This window comes from Lycium ferocissimum, chromosome 4, assembly GCF_029784015.1.
Source record: "Lycium ferocissimum isolate CSIRO_LF1 chromosome 4, AGI_CSIRO_Lferr_CH_V1, whole genome shotgun sequence".
NCBI lineage: Eukaryota > Viridiplantae > Streptophyta > Magnoliopsida > Solanales > Solanaceae > Lycium > Lycium ferocissimum.
The window spans coordinates 21,376,385-21,394,901 of NC_081345.1; the positions used below are offsets into that span (position 1 = coordinate 21,376,385).

The 18,517-nt window shown below is 34.2% G+C and overlaps 2 protein-coding genes across 3 annotated transcripts; both read left to right on the forward strand.

Annotated features, from left to right (window-relative positions):
* The first annotated feature begins 10,095 nt into the window (after positions 1 to 10,095).
* On the forward strand, positions 10,096 to 15,530 carry LOC132051808 (uncharacterized). 2 transcript variants are annotated; one of them, XM_059443029.1, is made up of 6 exons: positions 10,096 to 10,320; positions 10,477 to 10,582; positions 11,748 to 11,792; positions 13,099 to 13,207; positions 14,401 to 14,613; positions 14,925 to 15,530. In XM_059443029.1, exons 1-5 carry the CDS (start codon positions 10,273 to 10,275, stop codon positions 14,525 to 14,527), a joined length of 435 nt encoding a protein of 144 aa, XP_059299012.1. In that variant the 5' UTR covers positions 10,096 to 10,272; the 3' UTR covers positions 14,528 to 14,613; positions 14,925 to 15,530. The 2 variants fall into 2 exon arrangements, with proteins under 2 accessions (XP_059299012.1, XP_059299013.1); XM_059443030.1 differs by having other exon boundaries at positions 10,114 to 10,320; positions 14,370 to 14,613.
* A 717-nt stretch (positions 15,531 to 16,247) lies between these two features.
* On the forward strand, positions 16,248 to 17,669 carry LOC132054455 (uncharacterized). Its single transcript, XM_059446459.1, has 2 exons — positions 16,248 to 16,778; positions 17,295 to 17,669. Exons 1-2 carry the CDS (start codon positions 16,409 to 16,411, stop codon positions 17,594 to 17,596), a joined length of 672 nt encoding a protein of 223 aa, XP_059302442.1. The 5' UTR covers positions 16,248 to 16,408; the 3' UTR covers positions 17,597 to 17,669.
* Positions 17,670 to 18,517: the final 848 nt, after the last annotated feature.

Consider the following 18,517-nt stretch of genomic DNA (forward strand, 5'->3'; position numbering starts at 1 on the left):
TCCAATTTTGCCCCATTTTTGTCACTAACTAATGATAATAACCTAATGTATTTATGAATAGTTTTTTTCTCTCTAGCATTGAATGGCTCACGCCCCAAACCCGACTGGGACGGACTACATTCTACGTGCTTACTGTAGGCATCTACTGAGAAATTGTAATTGTCTACATGACGTAGTAAATAAGTAACTTTGTTAGCATGAACTAAAAGATGCTCTATCTATATAGTTGAACATAAAACCCGTACATGATTGAACCCGACCACAGACGTCCACAAAGCCTCTACGAACATCTGACTGACATAACATAGTCGAGACAGGGCCCCGACCTACCCATAATCTCTATACATATAGGTACAAGACCTGACTCAACTCTAAGAAGAAGTGGAGCTTACACTATCTCGCTGAACACTTGTACCATCTAGAATGCGTGCACTCGCTACTCAAGATACCTCGTGAACATAAACAATGCAAAGGTTCGCCGTAAAGTACGAAAGATGTAAGGCAGACATGAAACATAACAATAAGACATTACCAATGAAAGGGGTAAGATATAACTTGAAACCTCTGTATTGCCACTGAGGGCCATGACATGCATAATGATTATACTTATGTATGATGCCACTCTGTGGCTATATTATTTGTATCGAGTTGCTCTTTAGAGCTAATATCAACATCGTAACTCTAACTGCTCAATTGATTAGTGGTAACTGCCCGACCGGCCATAGCTTAGTGGTAAATGCATGACTGCCCAACCGGCCTTAATGCGGTGATAAACCGGAATACATAACTGCCCAACCGGCCGTAGCTCAGTGGTAAATACATAAGCCAACCGATGCTCGGTGTAAATACGTGTCGCCATCCGGCTATAATCCGTGTGAATGTATCAACCGGCTATGACTCGGTGGTAATTGGAGATACATGCCTGCCCATCTAATTATAGCTCGGTGGTAAGTAGTAATATTATATATTCATGCATGCTGACATGGAATAACATTCTGAACCTTTCAGAGTGACGTAAGGTCGGTAATCCTCTCAATATCATTATGTACATTAACATCATCATCATATGCCTCAAAGGGACTTAGTAATCATATTTAGACATGCTTGAATTGCATTTCATAGGAATGAATAACATAGGCATCCTTAATTATTAAAGGCCAAACCCATCGGGAGACACTTGTAGTTGGCAGAATCTTTCACTTAAACACCTCAACTAAACCTTGATTATCGACTATAATTAATTTGTTATTAGACATTTTTTTGACAATCAGCTAAAATTACAAGGGTTGTGTAATACACTTGCGGGTGATGTGGCATGATAACTAATTAAAAGAGGACACCTGGCTTAAAAGAAAAACTATTTTTCAGCAAAAAAACAAATAAAAAAAACCCTATGTTTAAAACATACTCTCTTGTCTCACCGGTAACGTGTTGAAAGCGGGCCTCTCCGTCGTGACCCCCCCCCCCCCCCCCCCCAATTGCCACCAAACTCTATCATGACCCTTCCCCCCTCCCCCCCCCCCCCCCCCCCCCCCACACACACTCATCTCCCTATAGCTACCATCTTCCCATTCTCGTTAGTAAGTCATATTTTTCATTAGAGGACCCGTTTGAAGTTTCTATCAGAGAAATAGCTAGCCGCTATTAACAAAACTAATTCAATCGTCTCTCACCATAGCAACACTATGTCTCTATAAACACCAAGCTTAGACGATATGTTTTCTAATTAATGAAGATCAAATTAAAAGAGAGAGAAAAGTTTGGGTATAGGGGAAGGACTGTTGACACCCAATTTTATCCCTCCTTTATTCTAATTTATTTCTTCGGGCTTCTAATTTATTGACGAGTTAAGTATTTTATTTTCACTACTATTAATATCATTATTTTCATTTTTTCACTATTACTAGCATCACTTTATCACAAATTTCAAAAGGGTTCGTCGTCACTTTATTTTCGTTAAATTAATTATACTTTATCAAGTCCTTTATTTTCTACATATTAATCATAATTTATCATAATATATATATTGTACTAGATATTAAGTTAAAAGCCCAAGAATAATTAAAATGAAGGAGGAATGACCACAAATTAAATTCACTACACAAACACAGCCCAATTTTTAATCGTCCAACTCAGTGGCCCAAATGATGCTTAACAGCCCTACAACCCGATTAAGGCCAGCCCAATTGAACAATTCCCATTTTTTGCCTAGACCTAACATCTCTTTCTCCTCAGCCGTTTCTTCACTATCCCTCGTCCCTTCCATCTTGAGCAAGAAAACAAACTTCACTCAACCATGGCAGACCATTGCCATGCCATTTTCGTGCAATACATTCTGCCCTCTTCTTCTATTTTAAACGAAAAGCTAAGCTACTTTCTCTCCAACTCAGATCGTGCCTTTCCATTTCCATGAAATCTGTTGCTTTTCAGAAGGTCACGGAAAAGGATCACAAACAAACAATTTCGTACAAATTCTAACGTTCGGATTTGAAAGGATTTCAACTTCAAATCCCGCCCAAACAGAAACCCTAGCACTTCCTTCCATCTATAAAACGACTTTAAATTCTCAGCCGAAAAGGGGGGGTTTTTTTGGAACAACTGATACTTTACCACATTCAACTTTATTTTTCGACTATCACTCAAAATCTCGAATTTGTCCAAACCGAGTTCTTTTCGGGTCTCAAAACAGTAGCCGTATATTACTCTAAATCACTATATTATCATATAACCGAATTTTGGGTTCAGTCGGAGCGCCCTCTGTTCGTCGTGTTCGAGTAGATTCGAGACATCGACGCCCCTGTTCACTGCACCCGAAAGAGGTAATTTTCCTTTATATTTTAGCATTTTGACATTCTTTTCTTAGTTTCATCTTTGTTCAAATGGTGATTAGTTTTCTTTAGTTTCTTTGTGCAAAGATGTGAGATGATTGTGCTTACCTTTCGTTCTGTTCTTATTGTACTTGGCTTAATATTTAATCTCTAGCTCTGTCTTGTTTATTAGAAATCTGGAATTAATTAAGCGTGTTTGAGTTTTTTACGAATTTAGATATTTAATTTCGTTTCAACTTTCAACATGTATGCGAAGTATGACTTCCTGTTGCCCTGTTCTGTTTTCATCTCCATGTTTGTTAAATATGTCCATTTACAAATATGAATATCCTCGTTGAAAGCTGCTGTTTTGTGCGAATTGGCGTTGAGTTAACTGGCCCAGTCTGCTTCCCATGTGGACTGAAGTCATTACAAAGCAACTGTATTTTAAAAGGATTAAAATGACAAGTATAAGTTATGCAATTTATTTGTGTAAAGAATGTCGGTTAAGTTTCCTTTACTGTATTACCGATTAAGCATACAGTTTCAAAATGCCTCTTGCCTTATGATTAATTCATTTTGTTTACGTTTTCAATATGACATGAATCATTTTTTCTTATCGTTTGAGTCCTTCCTTGTCTTTTAATTTTTCTGTGGCTGTTAGTTTGTTTTGTTTTGCTGTCTACCTATGCTTAGTTAAGTATACTTTAGTTGGTTATTTGTTGATTCATTTACTGTTACATGCTTAATATGCCTAGTTAGATGTAGTTAGTTGTTTATTGGTTTATTTCCTGTTATGTGCTTAATAGGTTTACTGGTGGTAGCTTAGCGGGTTTGGTTAGTCTATCCTAATTATAGCATTATATCATGTCTGCTTGTTTATTTTCTAGGCCTAATTTCATTATGTGATAGTTCTATACAAATTGGTTTCAGTTACCACATTAGTCTATTTAAACTAGTCTCATGCTCATATATACTACATAACTAAATATCAAGATTACATAGCAAGTAAATATGCTTATGATACAATCAAGAAGTGATTTTTATACCTGACCAGTACGAGTACGATCAACTAGATCAGCACCTTCTTTAGGTTCTTCCTGACTGTTTTGCTCAAAAAGAACAGTGGTGGCTGAGCGTGTTCCTCTAACGTTATTACCATCGTTTAAATGTTTGAATGATAATATGGTTATGGATTTTCTTGTATGTTTCCTTCATTATTAAGCAGCAATAGAGCATCTCTAACTCCTCCTCCTCTTTCACTTTGTTTATTTTGCATGACCACATAGCCTCACTTTGAAACTCAACGACACTGCTATCATATGGAGCCCGTACATGCTTGTTCGTTCCCAGCTTCACGTCGCTCAAAAGCGAACCAAATCATATCTTTCTGTTTGAGAGTCAATATCAGTTGCGGATTATTTTGTCTCTGTTTGTTTTCTACCTGTGTTATGCTTGTGTTTGACGATGACTCTTTGATGGAATTACGTGATCATTATTTGCCCCTTTCGGTTTGTTTGCCACTTAAATTAAATAACAGGATAGCTTTGACCTCATAGGGATCCTCATTGCTATTATTTAAAGACTAAAGCTGTGAATTGGATGAACCAGAAAGATATACAACTAGATATTGATACCTCGCCTATAAGTAATATTTTGACCTATAACCAAAATCTTTTCCACAAACTATTGTCTCATTTTAAGTTAAAAGAATCAAGATTCACTCTTACTATTTTAGAAATTTGAAACATCATAAAATTTTCACTAACGATAGCTTATTTTGAGAAATAAAAGGCAGACTAGTCCTATGGATAACTTTTTCACTTTAACTCTTTTAAACACTAGAAACATGTATTTGTTAAAAACCTTTGCATGATAAAACTAATGATATTTCATAGGTCTTGTTTTTTTTAAATAACACTTAGAAGACTCTTTCATGCAAATTACCATATTTTCTGTAAATCTTATTTTATAAGATTATTATATTTAAGATCTAGCAACACTTTAGGATATCTTCTCAAATATTTTAAATACTATATTTACACTTAGCCTAATTAATTGTAAGTCCGGTCGGTTAACCATTGTTAATGGGTCTCAAAGGGTGCCTAATACCTTCCTTTTAGACTAACACCAAGGATCTTTTTGGTTTCGTAGACTTTAAATAAAATCAACTTTAGATAATACTTTTTCTAGGTGCCTAATTCACCGTAAATAATTAGATCAAATTAATTAAAGAGAGAAAAGTTTGGGTTAAAATAGGGTATGACAAGGACGACTATGGGGTTCTGATGGGTAAGGAAGGGACAGAAAGGGTTTGTAGGTTGGGGGAGTTTAGAATTTTTTTTTTTTTTTTTTTTTTTGGCTTTAAATACTTTTTTTCTCATACTCTATTTTTTAATTATTATATTAGGCCAAATATTAATCGTTACTTGTTCTTATAAATTGAGATGGTGGTGAAATTAGGGTGGCAGAATGGCGATGTATGGTGGTGGATGGTGAAGGAAGCAGGCAAAGAGAAAGTATGAAGAAGAAGAATATGGAAAAAAAAAATTGGCTCAAAAAAGCCTATCACGCACCAGTAGTGAGTGTGCCACACTTAATATGCCATGTCAGCAAAAGTATCTAATTGAAACAAATTTGATGTAGTTTGAGTTCTCAATAGGTACAAGAGTTAGTTGAGGTGTCTAAGGGAAAGATTCTGCCAACAACGAGTGTCTCCCGATAGGTTTGGCCATTATTAAAAGTAGAACCATTTATGAAGTAACATTACGCTTACGTTTCGTTACTTGGATCATGCTGAAAGAAGGAAGGATTAACCTTAACATACTATCGTTTATCTGAAGCATCTGTCATATTTGACAACGCTCTATGACCTCTTTCATTATACTTCGTATACCATCCACGTCTTCATACTTAAGAGAAACTCTAATTCCATCATAACAACTTGAAACTCGACTCTATGAGTAAAACACTTGAGCACAGCTGAGCATGAACATATAACATTTCTTAAAAAGACATATAAGGCTTGTAACATGGAGTTTAACACACTTATAAACTCTAGGCTTCATAATTCATGTCGGAAACAATAAATACACGTCGTGCCATAGTGGCGAGTCAAGGAATAGCCTTATGTACCTTGATTTAACCTTCGAATGACTACGACTAGTCAATCCCTCCGATAAACGTTTAATCTGTTAAAGACAGCTACTATCAACATAACCAACAACCCAAAAACGTATTACAACTATACCAACACTATCGTCAAGTAATCAAAGAGCGACAAGGTCCCGAAGCTATAACACAATGGTGTACTCCATACTCGACCTCCTTTTAACAACAAAGGAGCTCTACACAAGCTACCGAACCCCCCCCCCCCCCTAACGATCTCCATACCATAAGAAAACAACCCATAACCTACTTATATACAATAAATGCAACTTGAACCACGGCTTCCGATCACCATCCGTGAGCTCCTACGAAATAAACATCCCAATATAGTTCTTACGACTTTTTCTACAACAATAAGAAGAAATTCATACCTTAGCTACGGGAGAAACCTTGTCTCCTCTGGCTGAGCTTACAACAACAAGCAAAGTTCTTTGAAAATCTTGGAGAGAATTCATATAAAGTGAAACTTGCACTTTTTGTTGAAGGAAAACGTTCAGTACCTTGTTGATAATGTGTATATATGGTAAAACTAGTTACGTAAGGTCCGTGCTAAGACCGAGCCCAAAATCAAGATATAAATGTAGTAATATTTTATTTAAAAAGCTATAATCTATTATCTATTTTCTTACCGCGTAATTAACAATTCAGTTGCACGTTAAATATGTATTGTTGATAAGTCTTCATTATTATTAATGCTCTTTAGTCAACTTATTAGATCACTTTAAAACAAAATTTATTTATGAGAAAGGAAGGTTGGCAGAAAAATTATCAAATACAAAAGGACACAAGCGACTCGACATTCTGTAACTAACATATTTTAATTATGTAAAATAATTACAACTCGGTGAAAATCATAAATTGAAAAATATTGACATTTTTATGAATCCGTGAGCATATAATTTTGTATTTATGGATAGAAGTAGATTTTTTTGGTATTTATAATTTTTAAGTTTACTCATAATATTTCATGGAACAATAGTTTATGCTAGCTAAATGTTGTGATTTAATCTTAGTTTTAGACGAAATTAAGAAAAGAATTAGTTTCATTAAATGAACGCCAAGAATCAATTTAGTTCTTCATATATAGTTTATGCTTAAAAATATTAATTCTAAGTTAAAATTGCAATTTATAGTAATTTTTGTAATTTTAATATCTAATTTTTTTAATTTTAAAATATTAAGTTGATCTAATTCAATTTAGCTTTATAATTTAGTCAAATTAATTCCGGGAAGATAAAAATGTCACATAAATTAATATGGGGACAAGAGTAATTAGTAAGATCAAGTAAATCTCCAGTTCAAAACGATAAAGCGGCTCGGTAATTTTAATATCTAAATTTTAATTTTGAAATACTAAGTTCATCTAATTCAATTTAGCTTTATAATTTAGTCAAATTAATTCCGGGAAGATGAAAAATGTCACATAAATTAATACGGGGACAAGAGTAATTAGTAAGATCTAGTAAATCTCTAGTTCAAAACTATAATGCGCCTCCATAATTACCTATATTTTGCAAATGTTTATAATAACAAACAATGTAAAAGATAATTTAATAATCCTTTCAATTCATATTATATGGTGTTTTTAAATTGGGCTAGAAAGTAAGAAGTATTTAGCTACTATACCTTAATTAAATAGTGCCTACTTAATATGATCTTTTGGTATGTAAAAATTCACTTATCTAAATAACGGAAAATCTGCTATAGGGTTAAAATTCTTGTGAGAACTACAGATTGCATCCTCCCTTATATATAGTTACAATTTTTTGGTTATGTAAAAATTCACTTATCTAAATAATGAAAATTTCGGTATAAAAAACTATTAACACCTCCTCAATTATATAAAAAAAATTGTTCGAATTAAATATAAAAGCTAAGAATACCATATAATATGAACCAAAGGAAGTAAAGTGCAAGAAAAGATTCACAAAAAGTTATTACAATTCAATATACACCAATTACATATGCCCACATAAAAATTTACTTAAGATAAAGAATGAGTCCAAAAATTGATAATAGGTAAGGAAAAGATAAAACAAAGCCATGTATAGCAACACCATTGGATTAAAATTCTTGAGGACTATAAAAATTTTGGATCCTCCCTTATACATAGTAGTAAAATATACACCAATTACATATGCCCACATAAAAATTGGCTTAAGATAAAGAATGAACCCAAAAAATGATAATAGGCAAGGAAAAGACAAAACAAAGCCATTTGTAGCAACATCATAGGATTAAAATTCTTGTGAGGACTACAAAAATTTGGGATCCTCTCTTATATATAGTAGTAATGTTTATAAGGACCTTGTTTGCTATCTTATATGTATAGAAATGTCCAGCCCCTTTTGCTTTCCAAAAAGGTGTATGAGCCCGTTTGGATTGGCTTATAAAGAACATTCTCGGTTTTTTGAGTGTTTATTTAGTCATTTAAAAGTCATTTTGTCTTGAAATAAGCCAAAAATAATTAGAACTTATTTGAGCTTTACTCTAAACGACACATATGTTCTAAAATAAATATAATCGCTTTTTTGAGCCCATCCAAACAGGTATGTTGAAATGAATTAGCAACAATAAATGCCATGAGCCCCGTTCTGTCATGTATAGGCGGTGGGCTGCCCCATTTTTGACACATAAGCCTTAAAAGACAGTATGCAAGCTTGATCTTATCCCATAATTTGATACATAAATATTTCCTAGAATTCTGATTATATTATCTAAAAAGAAATTATTAATATTGCATAAATTGAGACATATAATAATACTTCATAAAGATTAAGATATTAATAAAAAATATATCTTATTAAATTCTAATTTTTTGAAGCTAATATCAAGAATTTTTTGTACTATAAGTTCTCAAAAAGGTAAACAGATAACTTTCTTTTTTTATAAGAAAATAATTCCTATCTTTATAATTAAAAAAAATCCAACTTATAAACTTTCCGATATCATGTGTATAATTTAAAGCATATTCGAAAGTAATAGTACTAGTAGCTACCGAAATAGCTACCCGAAATCATACTTATCAAATTTTTACTGAAAGGTTTTACTTAAAAGAAAATATATATACCATATCAAGATAATATCTGATGATATCAAATGTTGTTAAACTCATGGGATCTTACAATGATCTTTGTCATAAATCCTCTATAACCTCATGAATAGAAATTTCATTAATATGGAGCTTTGCCGAAATGGCCCAACCCAACCCTTTATTTTAGTAGGGTTGGGCTAAAATCTCTTTGGCCCATATAGAAGTGAGGCTCAAAAGCCTAGCCTATCTTGGCCCGCCAGAAAAGAATAATAAATTAATTAATTTTTTAAAAATTATAAGTAAATTAAACAAAAAGATAAAAAGTAATGAGAAAAAAGAATGTACTTACTACTAAGTAGTAATTAGAAACTGGATTAATACTTTTTAGTCTTAGAATTTATACTATGTTTAATTTTTTTTGAACATGATCTGAATTAGTGATTTAAAATAATAATTTATATTTGTTCTCTTGCATTTTTTCTTCTATGATATGGTTTGCGGAAGAATGGGTGGTAGAAGATTCCATTTCATATTGCAAAAGTTTTTTCTATTTCATATTGCAAAAGTTTCGTGTTCAAATTTTACCAAAAATCACTTAGAAAATGTTATTTTGGAAGAAAAAAAAAACTTAAATTTGACTATCCTAGCCGCCGCTACCGCTTAGGTTGGGTTGGTCGGCCATTTTGCGGTGCCCTTTCAACTAAAAGGGCAGTAAATCTTAACTTGAATTTAATTCTTTGGCCGCTTAGGGCTGGGTTGGGCCATTTTGACACCTCTACTTATGAATGACCTTAATCCCTTTAAGCTCATATGAATTTATTACTACACATCCTAACGCTAATGTACGGGATGTTACAATATAGATAGGGGTTCACAAGTTCCCATATCTCACCACCAAAGGACGTGGAACGTGGTGCAATGGATGGAGATATCTCGGATTTGAATTTTGGGTATGAAAAAATCTTTAGCAGGGAACACTTTCCTCAAAAATGAGTCCTACCCGGTAAATTTTAATATAGTCAGACTTCAATACGAACACAGAACATCATATGAGAAACTAAAAGAAAAAATCGCATGTCCCACCAATTCAGAAATAAATTAAAAATGGTTTTGAGTTACGAGAGAAGCAAAAACAAAGCTTCACGAGGGGGTTACAAAAATGTTAAAAAAAAAAAATTGTTAGTTATTGACCGACCCGACTCTCGTTCATAACCCGTCTACATAGGATCAAGATTCAAGCAAAAAGAAAAAAACAGGTGACTAATGGCGGAAGCTCTGTTTGAGCTGGAACAAGTTCTCATCTCCAGAAAGGTACCATTTTTAAGCACTAATAACATTCAAATGGGTTTTCTTCTAAACCCTTAATTCCCACTACTTTATAGCTGTGCATGATAATCTTTTTTTTCTCTGTATTTTCTTTTTTAATTTATTTATTTATTTTTCTTGTAATGATGTATATTTTTTTAGGAAGCTCTGACAAGTGAAGAAGCTAAACTACTTAATTCATGGAAGCAAAATGCGGTAAGAGATTTTGGGATTGGTGCAACTGGTGCTTCTATTGCCACTTGGTTAGGTACATTTCTACATTGTCAAGTAAATTATGATTGGCACTTTTTTTGTTAGTTTCACTAGTACTTTTTAATATAAGCTGCTTTGTAGTTGTGTCTTTCTTGATAAGGATGTCAAAACAAAAAACAAAAAGTAGAAGGATTCAAGATGATTGTGTTTTGATTGAATGTGGTTTTGAGTTAAGTTTAGTTTGATAGAGGAGATATCACATCAAAGGTTAAAATTGAACAGATAAATGAATTTGAATTCTTGAAAGGCATAAAAGTTATATATAATAATACTATTAGCGGAGTGTTGTCAAACATTTTGGATCGTCCTAATAGAACGAGTATAATATAGAATGGGGCAAAGGGAGTATAGTAATTTTTTTTTTGGGGGGTTCCATTGATGCTTTTCTGCGAATTTAGCTTTGACAAAGAAGTTCCCCTCTTCTACATGTCATGCTTCCTGAAATTATTTATCAGAAGCTGAGATCATAAAGTACTATGAGTAGGAAGAGTAACTAATGCGGTGGATTTGAAAGTATCGAACTTCTCTTGTTTGAAAGGATGAAGCACATTGAGCTATGGACTGAACTGTCTCACAACGTTCTGAACCCAGCTCACGTACCGCTATACTGGGCGAACAGCCCAACCTTTGGAACATACTACAGCCCCAGGTGGCGAAGAGCCAACATCGAGGTACCAAACCTTCCCATCGATGTGAGCTCTTGGGGAAGATCAGCCTCTTATCCCTGGAGTAACTTTTATCCGTTGAGCGACGGCCCTTCCACTTGGCACCGTCGGATCACTAAGGCCGACTTTCGTCCTAGCTCGACGGGTGGGTCTTGCAGTCAAGCTCCAGCTGTATTAAACAATAGAAAGTTTTGGCAGAACTATGTAAAATACCCTCCTAAAAAAGATTGTTCCAGAACAAAAGGGCAATGGTTAGAAGAGGTGCTCCAGCAGCTAGAAGAAATAGGGTTATTATACAAATCAGAAAACCGGCCTTAATCGCACATGTGTCTAGGTGTTGCTCTGAATTTTATCCATTCTGCTTGCTCAAAATTATTTGTTTTCTTATTTTTTTTGGATGAAGTATTTGTTTTCTTATTCTTTTTTCTTTTTTATTAGTTGCTTCTATATTTGACCGAACACCTAACAAAGTTCTCTTAATTTGTTTATTTGCAGTAACCAGAAGGCTGAATAACCTAATTCGCATGAACCTGACAGTAGGTAAGCTCAATTTGCAATTTCACTTTATTTTTTTTCAGGATGTTTTTTCATGTTTTATCTTTTCCACCTATATGCCAGTCACCCTTTATTCCCTATCTGGTTTCTGTCCATGTATTTGTGGACTTGGTAGATAGTGATATATTTTAGGACTCCTTTTAGCGGCTCGTGTTCAAGTGCACAGTAAGTTTGTTTTTAAATATTTGCTGTTAAAAGTAAATCTTTAAAAACTTGAGTGACAATTGCTCAAGTGGATTAAATTACCTAGTAGAGTCACATATCTTTTTGTTGTTTCAATAAAATTACTTAGCTTAACCATTATCTCTTACAAAATAACAATGTCAGAAAAGCCACTTTAGTCAACTCTGTATTTGCTTCTGACATTTATTCCTGTTTCTGCTCTTTTTGAATTATCTATGTGCTCATTCTCTCCAACTAGTTTATCAATGTTACTACATGCAATGTAAATAAAAGATTAGTAATTTATAGTATACTTCATATAATTTTTGTATATTTAAAGTTGATTCCAAAAATATTATTAGAGAATTCATGTCCAAATTTGCAGTGAAAATTTGATGGTGCCCCTCATTGGGAAATTCTTTCATTTGTTATGGAGGAAGTATAGGATATCAAGTTTCTGGAATTGGGTTTATTCTGGAAACATAATTTTACTACTTGGTTTATCTGATGTCTAATTTTTTTTTTTTATAATGATAACATTTATCTGATGTCTAATTTGTGAGCTCGTACTTCAAAATAGACTAAAATAGATCACTGGCTGTTTTATTTGACTTCTGTCAAAATAAAAACTTATTCTTTCTTTGTTTATAGTCGTTGTGGTTAATTTGGTACTGGGATTATGAATTGGACAAGTTGATAGCTGAATTCATCATCAACTTGTCTGTCAGATATAATGTCCAGCCATTGTTATTTTCTAAAAGTAATAGTTAACTTAGTGATTTTATTGGGACAAAAAAAAATTAAGTGACTTTCCTAAACTTGCATACTAGCTTTTCATGGTGAAAAGATTATTCTGGTTTCAAGATCCACCCACTAAATCAGTTATTTTGGGTGTGACTGTACTTCTCAATCACTCACCACCACGGATATTACCGAGTCATTGTTATTTAGGAGATTTGTAATCTCTCTTCAGCTGTATATTACCATTCTTGTAATGATACACACTGTTCAAAATGCTGATGTGGAGCTTAAAGTTACACAAGATCAAATTTTAAACCAAAACAGAGAACATTTTGTTTTGCTCTTGGTAAGTTTAGTACTTTAATCTTTTGAACTTTCCTCCTTCCAGGTGTTGGTTTCTATTATGGCATTAGGAGATTTGCCAAGTGTTTGGATTCAGAAGTTGAACAAATTCTCTCTCAGCATGGGACTCGTTTGCAGACTGGGTTGGCAGAAATGTAAGCTATTGACCAATGACAGACATTCTGATTTGTGCAAATACTAGTTGAGTTTTTACTTCTTATTAGACTTAAGGTGCTATACAGGCTCATGCATACATGACTCTAGTATGATGGAATATAACCTTGGCACTTGTATTCTAGTGCTTCATCTTAAACTAATTGCTCTACTTTTAGTGCAAGTCCATCTAGACAATTTCTTTTTACGTATCAAAATAATTAATTCCTTTACTTCTGTCTTTTGATTCTAGTATGTTTGCCAACTTCTCCAAACTAAAAATATACCATTCATTATTTGATTTCCTTTAATATATTGTTCTTAAGAAGATAATCAATGACCGACTTTTTGCACGAAAATAGTTCTTGAAAGAGTTTATTCTACTCCCAGTTTTGGACCCAATTCGAGTTCAATGACCACAAAGTTCAAACCTTACCTGATTGTTCCCAACAAAGTATGACATCTAAATTAGGCTCAGGTTGTTTTATGAATTTGCAAGAGAATCAGTGATTATTCTTTTTGGATATAGGTTATGTTCAATGTTCAATAATTTATGAATTAGTTATATCAAAGCGGTAGCCTTTTTGGCTCCGTGTATACATACTAAATTTGTCCCTTAGAAAAAAACCATTTGTTTCCTCACTTTCTGCAATGCGTCAGACTGAGAATCTCTCCTCTTGATTTTGGTTCAACTTGTGTGAACTCAAATGTAGACAATTGTTAACTTGAATCCCGTTTGTTATCACTGAGGGAAGACGTCATGATGAGAATTAAAGAAGAAAATACAGGAAGAAGATTATGAGGGTTGTTCTACAACTGTTAAATTGAATATAGTTATATTAAGTAATCGTTGCATGACGTAAGTGCACAAGAATCTAGGCATTGAGCTTGTTTGATCTTTGGTGGATTAATCCAAGTAAAACACTTGCAGAGCGTTCTTCACAGTTTTGTGGTTCAGGAAAAAAAAAAAAAAAAAAAACTCAGTTTGAGAAGGATATACTCTACCTGCGGAAAGGTTGCAGAAACTTCTCTGAAGAAAACTCTTTAGTATTAACATTTTATGTACCTGATCCTATAGCTTCCTTTGCTAAAGTGTTATGTGGTAATTCTTCTGTTTTTTCCATCAATATTAACTATTTACTGATGTATATTTTTACATGATAGAATGTTGAAGAAGTATCAGCATGATCCGCAGGTATTGCAACGTGTCTCCAAATATTTTTTCTGTGAAACTGTTTATGACGACGATTGAACAGACCGGCCAAAACCAAGGTGGCGCATTCGGAATCTCTTTGAGGAAGATCTTGCCTCTGCTCATATGACATGTGGTGATGACTCTTACAATAAGAAAATCAATTCGGAGAAAGCTGATCTGAGGAAGAATAATCTACAGCGCAAACAAATTAATGTGAGTATGCAACTACTGCCTTTAAATAAATTTGAAATATGAAGAGAAAACTGGGGATGCAGGACATCTGTTGTACAAGAATGTACTTTTAGAATATGGTCGAGACAACCAAATTTCGTGCACACGACTGTACAAATTACAAAAGAGTAAAATATAGATAATATCCAGTAATCGTGCAAGCCTCCCTGTCCAGTAGCAGAGTGTACTGTTGCCTGCTTGCAAATAAATTCCTTTCACTCTTGCTCAGTTATGGCTGAATATGCAACTTTTTAAGTTATTTGTTAACTGGACTGTTATGTTTATAAATGTAGACGAGTACAGCAGCTGATGTTCTGGAGGCAATTGAAGACCCATTTGACTGCATATTCGGGTCTTCAGCAAGTGTCCAAGATATTCATCACGCTGACACATTTAGCACACCGCCTAGAAGGCGTAACTATAACCAGAAAAGGTATCATCGTAGGCATAGGATGCGTCACAAGGAGAACATGGATGTTTGAGCTTTCTTCAACTGGCCTAGTAGCCCTCACAAATGCCCCTCACATGTACCTGAAATTGCTAGTTACTGCAAAAGGTACTAGTATGTGGGTTGCTTTCTTTGATGCTGCTCTCTCCTTGACAAGCAGAGTCTTGCATTGTTGCCGAATGAGTCGCACCAAATCTCTAGCTGGAACTGGCATTAACTCCAAGCTGTTTATATATTATGGCTCCATTTGCATTTGAGCTATTCAGGGTTGATGTACAGATTTCAGCATAAGCTAGTTAATAGATAAACTCTGGTAATGGGTTAACAGAAGGGAAGCTAAGTGATGATCTCCAGTTCAAAGTTTAGGATGAAATAAAATTGAGTTCTGAATTCTGAGCATGTTTAATTTCAGAGTTTAAGTGCTTATGCTGATGAAGGTTTTCTTTTTTTCGCCCAATTGCTTCTGTTTTTACATTTTGCTTGATCTCTCTTAAGCTGAAAGATTCACACTTTTTCTAGCGTTTTACCTTTTGATCTCCTGAAAACTTTATACTTGTTCATGTTAATCGTTCCATATGGCGGATCAGAAGAAATCATCATGGTATAAAATTTTGTACTTATGGACAAGTTATGAAGTGATTATAATGCAAGAAATGCAAGGATTTCTGAGTTGAAGGCGGCTAAATGAAAATAATGTTTGGTCGTCCGTTTTTGTGTCTCCAATCCTGAGTATTGCTTCATTGCTTGCATGGTCCTTAACCTTAAATCAACTTATTGGCAGTGAAACGGATACAAACCGCAAATATTGATGATATTTGGCAAGTTATATAAAAACATTAGTATATAGAATCTAAGTTGCTTAAATTAAATAGGATTTGTTAATTCTACCTTAACAAAGAATTGAAACTTCCATGAAAGGAAGAATTGTCTCTGCTCACACGCACCAAAAAAGTTTATATTGCACCTTCTAGGTTTCTCCCATTTTATGTTAGTTATCTCTTTGTTTTCTTCTTTCCTAAGAAATCTCCACCGCCTCAATATCTACATCAAATTGAATATATCAATAATTAATAATTAATAATTAAAAATTAAAGTAAAATTACATATTCTTTATTCATGTTGTTGTTGTTGTTTATTCATAATTGAGTGGTAAGTAACTATATGATAGATATAATAATTTTTTATACATTGAGTTAGTGCAAATACTTAAACCAGTAAATTTATACCTTCATGCTTTGCTTACATTTGTACCCATCTCCCAAACTATTTCATTTCCAATAGCCTCTCTTCATAACCCAAAATCCCTAAATTAGACAGTCAAAAAATCTAATGCAATTATCAATCTTCTCATCAGGGGTTAATAAGATCTTGTTAAAAAAGATCCCAAACCATCCCATTGGAATTTTGAACCTTTTCAGCGTTTGTCTGTTTCTAATCCTTTCAGCCCCACAAATTCAGGGTATGAGGGTACATCCTGTATCCTTGAAACGAAACATTTCCCTCCGTGAAAAAATCAATTCCAATAATGTTTCTTCAACAAATTCAGAACAGCAACAACAGTTTCCTTCGAAACTCCGGAGATTACCTCACGTATTTAACAACGTCCTGGAATTGCCCTTCCGTTATGATGCTGATGTGGCGGTGGAAGAGAAGGAAGGATTCTTCTGTTTCGTCGCGAAAATCGAACTTCAAGGAACTGGTAATGAATTTCTTATCTTATTTGAATTAAATGAATTCTATCATAAAAGTTTTCTTGGTTGAATACCATATCTATTCAAATTTATAATTTTTTTTTATTTTTTTGAAACTGGTACTATTTCAAATTTATAATTTCTTCTCAGGCAGCAACACAAAGTAGCATCCGCTTTTGTTTATGAGATATTATTTTGTCAATAGTTTACTATGCTTTTTTACTTCATCCGTCCCAATTTTCATCTAAATTCATGTAGCACCATTTGACTTGACACGCTTTTCAAGAAAGAAAAGAAACTTTGACAATTTGTGATCCAAAAATAAGTTAGATCCTTGTGTGAATCATTCTAGATAAGAGAGAAATTTTAAAATTTTTTTTTTTATATTTAATTTTTTTTTTAAATATAGAAAGTTAACATTATTTTTTAACCCGACCAAAAAGTGGCACAGAGCAAGTATTAGCTAGTATTGTAAATATAGTTTTCTTTGTTGTCGGATTTTATTCAAAATTTGCAATTATTAGGTGCAAACCCAACACAAGTCAAGGCACAGGCGGTGGAGATTCATCCGGGAGTAACGAAGATCGTTGTGACAAACGGGAAGGGAGACAGTGAGGATGAAATTACGTTATTGTTGGAGCAATTGAATGTGGATACATGGAGGTACAGATTGCCTGCTTCGACGATGCCGGAGCTAGCCACGGCGGCTTTTGTGGACGGACAGCTGATTGTGACGGTGCCAAAGGGTGGCCGTGGCCGTAGAGAGTTTGATGATAAATCCAGGGGTGTTTGGGGAGGCGGCGGCCGACTTGTCCTTGGACGATAGTCAGAGTATTGTAACTTCTTCACATTTGATTTGATGTTCAATCAAACGAACTTCTATCTATGTTTTTTTATCATACGTTATTTTTAGATTATAGTGGACTACAACAACAATAACATACCCAATATCGACCCATACACAATACCATACCCCATACACGGAGTGTGAAAATATATGCCATACCCAATATAGACCCATAAGGTGGCGTCTGTGAAGGTTGGAGTATATATAGACCTTACCTCATTTTGTGATGGTAACTAGAGAGGTGGTCTCCTGTAGACACGTGGCTCACGGAAAAGTAAAAAGGATAAATAAAGTGAAAGAAACAATTAGGTAGTGTTAGAGCTATAAGAACAGGTAAACGTAGAAGAGATAATAGTGGTGCAGAAAAGAAATGCGCACAACAACCTAATTAATGTATTTCTCTACTTTGATACTTGATCCCCATGTTCTATTCAGGATCATGTTCACGGTAAGCTGAAGATATGTCATGTGCTGCAGCTCTCCTAAAGATTTCTTAGGCCTACCTCTCCTTTTTCCCAGGCCCACCACGAGCACTAGGGCCTCAACAATTCTCCTTTGCACATGTTCGAAACATCTCAACCTCTCTTTCCGTATCTTGTCCATCACGTAGGCCACTCTCACCTTGTCCAAAATTCGTTATTTGTTTATATATATATAGATATATATATAAAGGAGCAAAAAGGGTTTGTAGATTGGGGTTAGCACTGTCCCCAAAAAAGTGGAGGTCAGTGTTTATTCTACCTCAGAGTGAAAGATGCTGATAAGAATGCAGAGCTTATGGGGTTGTACTGAAAACAAAAGGAAGGTAGCTCTGGTAGCTTGGGACAATATGGGTAAATCAAAAAAACAAGGAACATAAGAAGTTGTAGTATCTGAACAAAGCAGCAGTTGGAAAACTGC